Source organism: Sinohyriopsis cumingii, chromosome 1 (genome assembly GCF_028554795.1).
Source record: "Sinohyriopsis cumingii isolate HCF-2022 chromosome 1, ASM2855479v2, whole genome shotgun sequence".
NCBI lineage: Eukaryota > Metazoa > Mollusca > Bivalvia > Unionida > Unionidae > Sinohyriopsis > Sinohyriopsis cumingii.
Window position 1 is genome coordinate 53,062,233 of NC_142961.1, and position 14,052 is coordinate 53,076,284.

At 38.3% G+C, this 14,052-nt stretch overlaps 1 protein-coding gene across 2 annotated transcripts in view; it reads left to right on the forward strand.

Moving 5' to 3' along the window:
• The window catches only part of LOC149806879 (ribonucleases P/MRP protein subunit POP1-like), a 66,671-nt gene extending 63,431 nt beyond the window's left edge, over positions 1-3,240 (forward strand). For both annotated transcript variants that reach the window (XM_089959033.1, XM_089959025.1), the window contains exon 8: positions 1,656-3,240. In XM_089959033.1, coding sequence (XP_089815159.1) covers positions 1,656-2,914 — 1,259 coding nt within the window. In that variant the 3' untranslated portion in view covers positions 2,915-3,240. The remainder of the gene's footprint in view (positions 1-1,655) is intronic.
• Positions 3,241-14,052: the final 10,812 nt, after the last annotated feature.

A 14,052-nucleotide genomic window follows, 5' to 3' on the forward strand; every position in this document is an offset into this window, starting at 1 on the left:
CCATGAGAAGCTACTGGCAGGCTTTCCCACGTACCCACACTAGCTGAGCCTTGGACTCGAACCCACACAGACAGAGGTGAGATGGCAGTGATCCGGAATGGTGAGTGTTTTAGACCACTCGGCCACTCGGGGCCCCTGGGTTTTCACTAAAAGACATCTTATGTTGTCTAGTTGATCCTAAATGAAAAAAAGTTCCAATCTGACACCCAAATATGGTTTCCACATCAGCAATCTTGAATACGATGTTATCATTACTCCTGATACGTGGATGGGCGTATCAGCATGGGGTTTCACTAAAAGACTTTTTATGATGGTCCTGAATAAAAAGAGTGCTGATCTGAAGACCACTATGGCCACTATGGCAGCCATCTTGAAAATCTTGTTATCACAACTCTTCTTGAACAGATAGTCATCTTGATACAGGGTTGTTGACAGAAGACTTCTTATTATGTCAAGTTGGTATTAAATGACAAAAGGTGCTGATCTGATATTCAATATGTCTGCCAGAGCAGCCATCTTGAAAATCTTGTTATGGCTACTCTTTGTGATTATATTTCCTCAGCATGAGGTTTTTAATAAAGCACTTGTTACAATGTTTGGCTGGTTATAAATGAAAATGGTGCTGATCATAACTCTGGTATCGCTGTTATATCAACCATTTTGAAACTCTTACAATTGAAATTGCTACTTCTCATGAATGGATGGTTAAATCACTAAAAGACATCTTTTGATGTCTAGTTGTCCCAAAATGAAACCTGTGCCAGTCTGAAATCCAGTATAACCACAATAGCATAGCAGCTGTCTTGAAAATATTGTAGTCACTGCTCTCCTTGAATAGATGATCATGATGACATGGGGTTTTGACCATAAGTCCTCTAATATCTATTTTGTCCAGAATGAAAATGTTGTACTGAAGAATATCAGAGATGGTTTCAACACTAGGCAATTAAAATGAAGAAATGGTCTTATCTTGAATTCCAGAAAATTATTTTAGCCCATTAGGGAATTAGTCCCTACAAGGACTCATTTTGTTTCTGTATTATATCATAAAAGCTGTTTATAGTACAGTGATGAATCAGTTAATTTTATAGCATACTTTGTATCACAATCAAGGTCTTATTTTCAAGGTCAATGTCACTGATCAATATCATTACCCCATTTTCTTGAATGATATTTAAGATGTAACAACAAAACTACTTTGTCTGCCAATAAACATTACAAATCTAACAAGTGAAAACTTAGGGAAGATTAAGGTTCAGTAAGGACATGAACAATGCATGACACCTATGGAAAAAAAATGCAGAGAACACAACAAAATGGTTATAAAATGAAGCCATTTTCCTTTTTGCACTGAGTTTATTCATGCTAGTTTCTGCTTTGTTCACAAAATGTAGATGTTTGTATATTCCTAATTACATTGTGTTGATTTGGACCATTTTAGTGGTATTCTTCCTGTGTAAGTATCTTGATTTGTCCTAAATGTACATATTTAGAACTTGACCCTTAAATGGCACTTTATAGCCAGTAAAACCCAATGCAGCCATCCATCTTGCTTATGTCACACTTTAGGTGGTTTAGAAGAATAAGACAAGTTTCAATCACATGCACACAGAGTGATATGAGTAATTGATTAAGAATTTATCATCTCTCAACAGGTTTTCCCCTTGATCTTGGAGTGGAGGAGTCCAGGATACCAGTCCTCCTCCTTCAGCAGCCAGGTTATCAGCCACCTGAAAAGATATCCAATCTCAGATGTTCCAGACGATCCACAGGCTTTGGAAGTGGGTGGGACATAATCATTCCCTCTGGCTGGGCAATGTCATTTTGGATCAGCCTTGTCTTTCGTGGAGCAAGAGCTGTCGGTATCCTTGATGGTGAGAGATTAGCACAGGAACAGGGGATGCTGCATTTCCCAATGGATTTCCCAGACTGCCATGCTGGATGGGTAGAGGAGAAGAAGAGATGGGAGACTTTGGAGGGCAAATACAAAAGAATGCCACCAGCTAAAAGACCAAACTATATTAAGCTGGGAGTTACTTCTCCATTCTCATGTCCCTGGTCCACCTTGGTTCAAAACTGGATGAGAGTGTTATCCTTTAGCAAAAAGAGCCAGAATGTTGATGTTGTTCAGTTGACTGGTGATGGTGATTCTGCCAAGATCAGTGACATGAGAACAGACAGTAAACTATTTGCTGATGGAGAGAAGTGTCATGCAGATGGAAGAGAAAGTACATTCTTTGTTATGAGAAACAAGCAGTACTTAAAACAACTAAACACTGTATTCCAAAAGAAATCACTGACAAAAGAAGCAGGTCATTCAAATAAAAACCAAGACAAAGTTAACAATTCTTCTTCATCTGAGAATTCTTTGTTGAATGATGCTGATGATTTTTTGAACATTATGGAGAAGGAACAGCCACAAGCACTGGTTCCTGTAGAGGTCAGAATGTTGCATAAAGGTTGTCCCACTCAGATGTCAATGATCTGCATTCCTGACAAAAGTGATATTGAGGAGCTTCAGAGGAATAAAAGCTTTGGAGGGCCATTTGAACCACAACACAAAGACTCGACTGAAATGAAGAAAAGAAAGATGAAGAAAATTATAAAAGAATATGAGACTAATAAAGCAGTAATTACCCAAAAATTTAAATCAGAAATCAAGGAAAAAGTTGAAATGGAGTACAATGGTAAGAATGTGGAAAATGATCCTATTAGTAGACATATAATTGGGTATGTGAACAGTGGGGGATATTCCCTTGCTCAGGGAACTGGAATTGGAAAGGGTTATTGTTCTTTGATTGGAGTTGTGCATACCCTCAGGCATTGTTCAAATCCAAGCCAAAATATGACAGTACTGGTCAGAAATCCCACTTCTCTTCAATACAGGTTTGCTGTACTATCCATTCTGTGTTAGAGACATTGCCTTTCTGTTGCCATGTTTTACATATAGTCTGATTATGAAGGGTTCATCATGGTCTTGTTATAGTCCATTCTCCATTTTTGTCTCAGTCAGTAACCACCTCTCATACAACAGTGTCTGATTTTATCACATGAGTACTGTGTAATTTAGGTTATCACATAACTACTGTGTAATTTAGGTTAACACATAACTACTGTGTAATTTTGGTTAACATAACTACTGTGTAATTTAGGTTATTGTATCATAATTCAAATTTATAGTAACACATTATGTAAGGTAGGGGTGTACAATTTAATTTAATAAATCAGTATTTTAAATCATTTGATAAATTAACTTGTACATTTACATTCACTGGCTTGTGAAAGTTACATAGTATTCAACAAGTTTACGAAATTTTGTACGAAATGAACATTCATCAAAGATCTCTATGTCCCAATTGTAATTTACTTCTCACTTGTATGTTACATCCCACAAACAGCTAACTCCCATAAATTTTGAAGCAGACAGACTTTTGAACATTGTGGAAATGGAACATTCTCAAGCTATAATTGTTTCTTCTCTGTTTAGCTTGTACAGTGAAGCCTAAGCATATACTTTATACGAATATCACCTGTTCATGAAGGACAACATTTACAAGTTAGATTTCTTTATAATTTTCAACCTCAGGATAAAGGATATGTCAAAATGTGTCTGGTAATTTGAGCATTCTTTAGAATTAGATATCGTTGTATTGATAAACTTTTACGTACAAATAATATTCTTCACGATAAAGGAAAACAGTAACCTAACTGGAAATCACTGGCCAAAGATGGGCAACCTTTGATTTAGATGTATAATATAGAAGCGGATAACAGTGCAGAGAATGTGCCTTTCTACAAGTACTTGCATATTTTCAAAAGAACCGAACAAGTAGAGGAGTACTGTAGATCATGACTAATACACATATAAACTGTTTTCCTTACCAAACACATATAAATTATTTTCCTTACCACACACATAAACTATTTTCCTTGCTACACACATATAAACTATTTTCCTTACTATACACATATAAACTGTTTTCCTTACCAGATACAGATAAACTATTTTCCTTACTACACACATATGAATTATTTTTCTTACTACACACATATGAATTATTTTCCTTACTACACACATATGAATTATTTTCCTTACTAGACATATATAAACTATTTTCCTTACTATGCACATATAAATTATTTTCCTTACTAGACACATATAAACTATATTCCTTACTATACACATATTAACTATTTCCTTATCAGACACATAAACTATTTTCCTTACTACACACATATAAAATATTTTCCTTACTACACACATATAAATTATTTTCCTTACTAGACATATATAAACTAATTTCCTTACTACACACATAAATTATTTTCCTTACCAGACACATAAACTATTTACCTTACTACACACACATAAACTATTATTCTTACCAGACACATGAACTATTTTCCTTACTACACCACACTGCTCCAGTGGCATAGTGGCTAGAGCGTCTGCTTCGGAAGTGGGAGGTTGTGGGTTTCATACCCGGCCGAGTCATACCAAAGACTTACAAAAATGGTACTAACAGCTGCCTTGCTAGGTGCTCAGCATTAAGAGGTTAGTGTTAGGACTGGTTGGCCTGGTGTCAGGATAATGTGACTGGGTGGGACATCATGCTACATGTCTGCGGCATGATGCCCCAGTGCTAGACATCACTAGAAACTGCTACACTGCAGACATCGTAGCGATATGACTGAATTTTTTTTAAAGCTACATTAAAAATCCTAATCACACACACACTCCTTACTACACACACATAAACTATTTTCCTTACTAGACACATATAAATTATTTTCCTTACTGGACACATATAAACTATTTTCCTTACTACACACATATAAACTATTTTCCTTACTAAACACACATAAATTATTTTGCATGATATACACTGTTTTGCTTTGGATGGTCACAGTAATATTCACCTTCAACATTTAGACATCACTAACCCACGAGCAAGGTTCAGTGAAGACATACCAGTACCTAAAGCAGAAATAAAAGTTAAATAACATTTTTTAACAGGCAGACATGACCATAACGTGTCACCCATCATATGTTGGACATATACAAGTGGATTGAATGAGCACCATGGATAACAGATGGGAAAGCATCAGTGTTCAACAAGGGCATAATTGTCATAAATAGACCTCTTGGTCTGCATAGTTTTGAATCACATGAATATATATTTTAGAGATTGATTATTTGGTTTGTAGATAGTCATAGACTAGAAAAAAATTATCTTTTGTCTATGGTCCATCTCTCTGTTGACACAAGGTGGTCATTGCCACTCCTAAACTACATGGAGAACTGCCACACACGGATTTATCCCAAGGTCTAGTTGGTCCTAAAGGAAAATGGTGCTGCATGGACATCAGATATCTTCTGCAATGCCCATCTTTTAAATATTGTTGTCAATGCTCCTCATGAATGGATGGTCATGTCAGACTGGAATTTAGAGCAAAATTGCACTATATTATCTCAGTTTTGGTGTTTTCTTTAAAAGTTATGTTGAGATAAAAAAAAAAATTTAAAAACCTCTCCTGAAAATTAAATGGCCGGTGCCTTCTAGTAGTGAATTTTCTATGTGTATATTTATTGGTGTATAAGTGATCCAAAAACTGTAACTAAATTTGGATGATTAAACTTGCATTCTAGCTGACATCTTGTGAAAGACAAGCTGACATTAGAGCTTGTTGATAAAGGTAGGAAGTATTGACACTGTATCATCGAGATGTCAAATTGGTCTGATCATGACCAACATTCATGTGTATTAATGAGGTGATCTAGCTTCTATTTGGCTCAATTTGTACACACTCAAGAGGCCAAATTTCTGTTCAAATTTTGATAGATATCATCAACATATTAGCTATATTCAGTTATAAACGACATCCATGCATATTAATGAGGTGGTGATCTTGCATTTGATTGGCTGAACTTGTGAACACTGTAGAGGCCCTATTTCTCATCAGATTTTTATTACAGTTGGTTTGTAAGCCTATATCATCAAGTTCAGTTACGAAGCAAAAATACTAATGAGGTGATCTTGTATGAGGTTGGTTCCACCAGCGAATACTATAGAGCTGAGGTTATCAAACTGTGGTATGCAGACCACTGGTGGTCCATGAGATAGATTCAATTGGTCCATGAAAAGGATAACAGTAATTAGCTAATAGTACAATCAGTATTAGAAAAGAGCATTAAGTGGTCCACCAAGAATCACAGCAAGCATTAAGTGGTCTCCCAAGACCCTCATCAATGTTCAAGTTGTATGCAAAAATAAAGTTTGAGAACCACTACTCATAAGGTTATATTTCTGACCAAATTTTGATGAAATTTAGAATGTGTGCATCATTAAAATCTTAGATGACTTAGAATATAAGTGGTATCTATACATACTAATGAGGTTATCTTGCAGCTGATTGGCTGAGTTTGTGAATACTCTAGAAGCCATATTTCTGATCAGTGTTTGATTAAATCTGGTATGTTATCTTCTACCTTCAAGATCTTGGACAATTTCAATTATAAGTGACACTCACGATTATTAATAAGGTAGTCTTGCATCAGATTGGCTGAGCTTGTTGTCACTGTAGAGAAAATATTTCTGAGCAGATTTTATTAGACTTGCTATGTAAGCTTAAATCATCAAGATCTCGTGAAAGTTTGATTACAAGCAACATTGATGAGAATCCAGGTTGATCAGATGGTTGGATTTAAATATGCAGTCTTCCGGTCATGCATTCATTGCATTGACCACTAAGCCACTACAGCCTTATTGGGAGGTGATCTTTTTGGTTTCCAAGTAAAGGAGACAAATTACACCAGCATTAATCAGTATCTATGCTCTCTGAGCTTTTCTTTTCCCTTTACAGTTTCATTACATGTGTGAATTTGCAAGTGAGCAGTCTTGTTATCTTTATTTCTTTGAAATTCTGGTTGCGGTGGTTACAAATGATTTAAGATTTTTAAAAAATTATACCCTATCCCAACCTCTTTAATAGTACAAGATGCCCTTTATTTGACAGTGACACAGTTATGCAGGATTGGCAGTATAGTCTGCTGCAGTTCTGGAAAAACCAAGTAAACCTTGCCCAGTGATGTACCACAGCTGGCTATGGAGTATTAGTTCAGGACATTCAATTAGTAACCCACTGGCACAATGCTTGTGGTTTTATCTCTACCATCAGGAAAGCTCATTACAGAACTCCACTGCCCCCTACCAGCTGACTGAAACTTGAATGCTTTCGACAACATATGTGACTGGCAGGCCTATGAGCACATTTGTGAGTATTTCAAGATTTTTTATTATACAATGTAGTACAAAATGATTGAACATGCAGGCTTTGGTGTTGTTGACAAATTTTATTCGGTGGATTCATACCATCAAGTTGGTTGTAACTCCAAAATCATGTCATTCATGCAAACTACCACCAATGACATCCAGCATGTAGATTATCTTTGAACGGCAAAGAAACCAAAACAGTGTGGTCAACCTTTGTCCTGGATTATCTTTGAACGGCAAAGAAACCAAAACAGTGTGGTCAACCTTTGTCCTGGATAGTCAGAGTGCTTTTTGCAGGCCGGCATCGAGCACATCAGCAGCTCAATCTGAACATATATGTGGGCCATCCTTCATGCAAACTAGGATTAGCATCCTTGGGATAGGCACCATGTTTAATGTGCAGAAGTAATTCACAATAAATATAGAAGTCGCTGTTAGCAACAGCATCAACCTACCAAGTAGCATCAGCTGCTTTGTGGACTGTACATGACAGTTGACTGCCTTGATAGGTGAGCTTGTACACTGTCAGGATGGATTGGACATATATTATTATGATGAATTTTGACATTATCTTCCAGAGGTGCTCTCGACTGTCTGTCAAAAAACTTTGGTCAGGTTGATTAATGTCATGTACAAGTTGGAATTCTGTTCCTGGCATTACTCCTGGTGTTCTTAAGCTGCAAGCACCATGTCTGTGGTCTCTCATCTTTTCCTGAAGCCACACTAATCTTCAGGCAGGAGGCTGTGATCAATGTGATGCAAAGGGTGATTTAGCAGAAAATCGATTGATGATTTTACCAGCTGTTGACAGCAAGGAGATACCCTGACTGTTGTCACAAGATTGTCTGCTGTCTTTCTGCTCATGCAAGTGGACAATGTATCTATCCTTGTATTCCTTGAGTATAGTTCCTTGATTCCTTTGACTGGAAGAGTTAAGTCAGTTTTTATGCCATGTGTAAGCCTCTAGCTTTGTACACTATTGCTGGTACAGTATTCACACTAGGTGCTTTGACATTTGACAGCAAGTCAGTTTTTTTCTCAGATTTAATTGGTGCTTGAGGATCAGCAAGTGATGTGTTCATTTCGACTTGGAGCAGTCAATCAATTGCCTCCTCACTGATAGATGATTGTTGATGTGTTCTGTCCCTCTTTGTTGTATCTTTACTTTGTAACTGAGCAGTGTCGTGTTGTCAGCACCCAATATTGTCAGCACCCATTATTGGAGATGTTCCTGACGACTGTGTTTCGTACATTGTCTTCAAAGTAACATAGAAGTTCTTCATGCCATTCCAGTATGCATAGAACTGAATCGTATCTGCCTTTTTCATCAGCCATGAGTCTTGCAACTCTCTGAGTTTGTATCAGACAGTCCTCTTGATGTTGTTGAGAACTGCCGTTTTAGATGACGAAGTGCTGCCTTACAAACATGCCTTGTGAAGCTGATGTTTCTCATTCAGTAGTTACTGTATGGCAGCATCGTTCTCATCAAACTAATCTTGATGTTTACTTTTGGTGGGACCGAGGGTTTTGGATGCAGATGAGTTCACTGAGTCCATGAAGGATGCCCAGTTTTCCCGATATTTTGGGAGTTCCCATCAATTGTTTATAGTTGGGTACACATTTCTCTGATAAATGCCCGTTTCACAACTTTCTGTTTCAATTTGGAGATGTTGAGCTTTTTCGGCACCTTTTTACCTTGTGATCGCCTGCTGGGCTGAATCTGGATATTGAGCTTGGAGATTACGAACTGCAATAACAAGTCCAATATTCTGCATGGCCTTCGTAACTCAGATATTCTGCTAGTCTCTTCTCTTGATGATGACTTTGTCATTGAGATGCCAGTGCTCGGAGCGTGGGTACATCTAAGATCTCTTGTTGCAGTTTGGCAGGCGTTGACTGTGATTATGATGTCTTTTTTCAGCGCATTTCCTCAGGAGGTGGAGCCTGTTGTTGTTGCCTTTGCTAAAGCCATTTCTTCTAATGACACCTTGCTATGCGTGGTGATCTTTGCCAACTCTGGCAGTGAAAGCCACCAAAGATAATCAACTTGTTTGCCTTCTGTACTTTTGCGACAAGAGACTACATGACTTCCAAAAATGTGTCCTTGATCTCATTTGGATTTATCATGGTGGGTGCATAGGCGCTGATGAGAGTAGCGTGTCATTTTCCATGCAGTGGGAGTCTGTTCTGTATTAGTATGTCATTTGCGCCCTTTGGGAGATATGTGAGCTTGGTTACTAGCTATGATTTGATGGCAAAAGACAACACTTGCTTCAAGTTGCTCTTCTTTATTTCAGCCTCTCTAGACGAATGTTGTTTAGCCGGCTCCAACTTTGGTGAGTTGTTCTTCCCCAACTAGGCGAGTTTCACCCAAGGCTGCGGTATGAATGTTGAATCTGGCTAGTTCTCTGCCAACTGGAGTTTTTCCTCTTTCCTATCTGATTGCTGATGCACTGTCCATGAATATGCGCACATTCAGGGCACAGACGGTTAGTTGTGTCAGCTTTGTCCTTTTGTTAGATTTCCGACCGCTAAGTTGGGATCCCCGTCAGCTACGCTATGCAGACTAGGGTTAAGGTAAAGAGCAATGTAAAGGGTACCTTTTGTAGCCATTTCCTCATGTATAGGGAGGTGATCATTGTGATCCTTGAAATGGCTGCTCTGTCACCCAAGGGACTGCCGAGTTCTACTGCTGTTTCGGTCCAGTGAAAGCGACCATATGTACTGAGTCGCCTGTGTGCAGGTCTGCAGCCGTAGCTCCCAGTGTATCCAACCCTGCTGCTTTGCTGCTCGCCCATCGCACAGGACTTGAAGGTATTTGTTGGGGTGGTGGTGATGTCATGACTTGTTTGTGAGTTGGATTTAAGTGAGGGAAAGTTGCTCAAAGTCACACTCGCTGTGGTCCTGAACTGTCTGAATCCATTGGCACGACAATATGGAGACCAGTACGGATACAGTAGATGCCCATCGGGTTCTTCTGAACAGAGCTGTCTGCACCTGAGGTGATTCCCTGCTCCGTCCACACAGCTCTTATCTTCTTTTACATTACCAGAGTGTGTGTTGGTATATTATCATCAACTCACCAACTATTCGCTGGAACAAGACATACCATACGCGAGTGGCTTCGTGAATGGCCAAGATTCTTTTACAACCTCTTTGCAGGAGAGTCGACGCGACATGTTACGGGCGACTGCTCGACAGCGAAAGCCCTGGGGAGGAAAGAAGAAAAGAAACAAACTGTCAGAACTCAAATAGCTGTTCATGCAGAACAGCATCGTTCCCACCTCCTCTCCCAGCCCCTCCCCCCCCCCCCCCGCTGATATTAAAGACAAAGACCTCATTCACCTGTAGCATTATGGATTAACTCCAAAGAGTTAACACCATCCTAGCATTCAATCAATCAAACACCGTTATCTTACTTGTTGGAGTAGGTGATTTTCTGTTTTTATCTGTTTAGACCTTTATTGTATTTGATAGCGAAGAAAATCCTTTTTACTTGCTATTTTTGTTTTTAAAGTATTAATTTATAACAAATAGCAGTAAAAAAAAATGTATTCCTAAGACATTCCAGTATTCATTTTGTGAAATTTTATGATGGCAAAATTAGACACTTATAAGGCATGATGACGGATAAGACCTGAATAAGCCACTTGTTCTCGCCTGCCTATCAAGCCTGTTGTAGCTTGTATGTCTATAATATCGATCGGTTACCACAAAAAAATGTATCTCCTCACAAAAAAGGAAAAAAAAAAGAAAAAAGAAAAAGAAAAAACCCACAATGAATTCTGTACATCATATTAAAAGGGGAAAATTATTTTGAGATTTAAAAAAAAATCTTGGTTAGAAAGACAATATCGGCCCCACCCCATCAAAATGATTAGTCTATTATCGATTACATCACACTACTACAGAGACATTAAGTAATTACCAAAGACTGTGGTATTAAAAAACAATATTTTTTCTTCTTCATTCTTCTTATTTGTTGTTGCTGTTGTTCGTCCTTTGTTCCCCACACTAGAGGTTTCATATTCACATAGTAGTAATGTGGGACACTTTAGCGACAATGGCGACTTAACGTTAAAAATGGGTATATCCACTCTGGCGACAATGGGAATTTAACATGGGGAAATATGACAAGGAGTGAATGGGGAATTCAACATAGTGACAATGGATTGGGACACCCTAGCCTCAGTGGGAACTTAATGTTAAAAAAGCGTATATCCACTCTAGCCTCAAGGGGAATTTAAATATGGAGGAATTTTATATCTACTTTACGGACAATGGCAATTACCATTACAAAACACCCTGGGATGATTCACAGACAAGATTTATACGGACAATGGGAATTACCATTACAAGACACACATACACACGGGACGATTCACGGACAAGATATATATGGACATAAGGTTGGGACTGTATGCGGACAAGGGAAAGCTGAATATTATGTTGGATTTGTATAGGGACTATATGAATGATGACATCACGGTACTGGACATTGGTAACAATGTCCGCCATGCGTTATATAAAGTTATATGTCCCTCCCCGCCAGGCGTTATAAAAAGTTATATGTTCCGCCCCGCCAAGCGTTATAGCTTTTCACCGCAATTCAATGGAAATCCCAGTCAAAAAGGTTGTGGGCAACTTTCAGAACTATGGGAATTTAACATGGGGAATACAGGACCGGCACTTCAGGGACAATGGTACTTTAACATGGAAATATTGGGCCTGTATAGGGACAAAAAATATTGAGTTTGTAAAGGGGCAATAGGAATGATGATGTTACATTACTGGACAGCGGGAAAAAAAATCTATATCGCCTGGCGGGGCGGGACATATAACTTCATAACCACAGAATCACCTACCAAACAACACTATCGTGTTATTTACTATCAATACATTGTGGAGAAGGGAATGTTTTATCTACAAAACACACCATTACCTACAATCACGTCAGCAAAAGAGTAAGTGGTTATAGTCACACTACTCCACATTCACACAAAGCAAACACACTGAGCAAGGACAAGGTTTTTTGTTGTTGTTACGGGCAAAAACAAACACACAAACACATACAAACGTACGTGCGCACATATGCACACACAAACGAACACGTGCATACAAAAACATTTTGTTAAGGAATAAGCTTTTTTGTTAAGTAAGAAAACACATTTACACATACATACGTACGCAAACGCACACAAACACATAACAAACACCCATACCTTTTTGTTAAGGAACAAGTTTTTTGCAAAGGGAAGAAACAAAAAAAAAAACACAAACGTACACTACTGCACACAAACACACACATACGTACATACAAAAACATACACACAAAAAGTGTGCATAGAAAAACACATACATACATACACACTTTTTTTTAAAGGGATTAGCTTTTTGTTAAGGAAAAAACAAACACAAACTCATACAAACGTATGCGTGTACACATACACAAACGAACGCATGCATACAAAAACACGTACACACAAAGGAATGCGTGCATACAAAAAAAAATCAGCTTTTTTGTTAAGGAATAAGCTTTTTTTTAAACATATACAAACGTACGCTAATGCATACAACACATACTAAAAAAACACACACACATACTCTTTTTTTTTGTTAAGGGATAAGTTTCTTTGCTAAGGAAGAAAACAAACATATGCACATACGCGAACGCACACAAACAGCAGCAGAGAGGGTGGAGAGACCTTTTGGTGGAAGGTCATTTTTGAAAAAATAAATCTTCCTACGAAAATTTAAAAAAAAAGGTCAATAACACCAAACCAAAGCCTCTAACTTACCGAGAATTTCTCTAATTGAGTTAGTTTATTTTGTTACTTTATTTTCTCATTAGCGTTTTTTTTTTAAAGTATGCGCGTTCATTTACCCGCCGGACGTTTCAATAAGGTCGCACCCTCTCTGCTGCTGTAATTAAATCAGTATTATATCAATAATGGCACCAGCCATGCAGTCTTATACAGATAGATTAGCTCGAAGGAGATTAGAAGCAATTAAAAAAATTCTTCCTGTTCGTGATTCTGTTAGACAAAAACTACAGGAACGCCAAGAATCTTAAGTTGAATTTGCAAAAGGTACAGAACAATTGTTTAAACCTATTACAAAAACCAATGAAGGTATTCTTCCTGTGGTGGAGTGTGTGTGTGATTTGGATTTTTAACGTAGCTTTAACAATTTTTCAGTCATATTGCTACAATGTCTGCAGTGTGGCAGTTTATAGTGATGTATAGCACTGGGGCATCATGCCGCAGACATGTAGCATGATGTCCCACCCAGTCACACATTATCCTGACACCAGGCCGACCAGTCCCAACACTAACCTCTTAATGCTGAGCGTCAAGCGAGGCAGCTGTTAGTACCATTTTTGTAAGTCTTTGGTATGACTCGGCCGGGGATCGAACCCACGACCTCCCGCATCCAAGGCGGACGCTCTTACCACTAGGCCACCGGAGCAGTTCCTGCGGTGGAAAACAACTGCTATGGAAACTGAAGAAAAAAAAAATAGCAAGAAGAACTAAACAAGCAAAAAAGCTTTTAAGAGATCTTCCAACTAAAATAGCTGCTACTCAACCTCCTCCTGTAGAAGCAGCAGAGAGGGCGAACATACTCTAATTGACTCACCCTCGAATTTAAAAAATTAGCCTTCCTGAAAATCGCAAAAAGAAAATCGCAAAAAAAGGGATCGCGGTGACTGGGTGCCGAGTAGGAGACTTCGCCCTCTCTGCTGCTATCAATTAAAATTCTTGTTATAACAAATAATGGT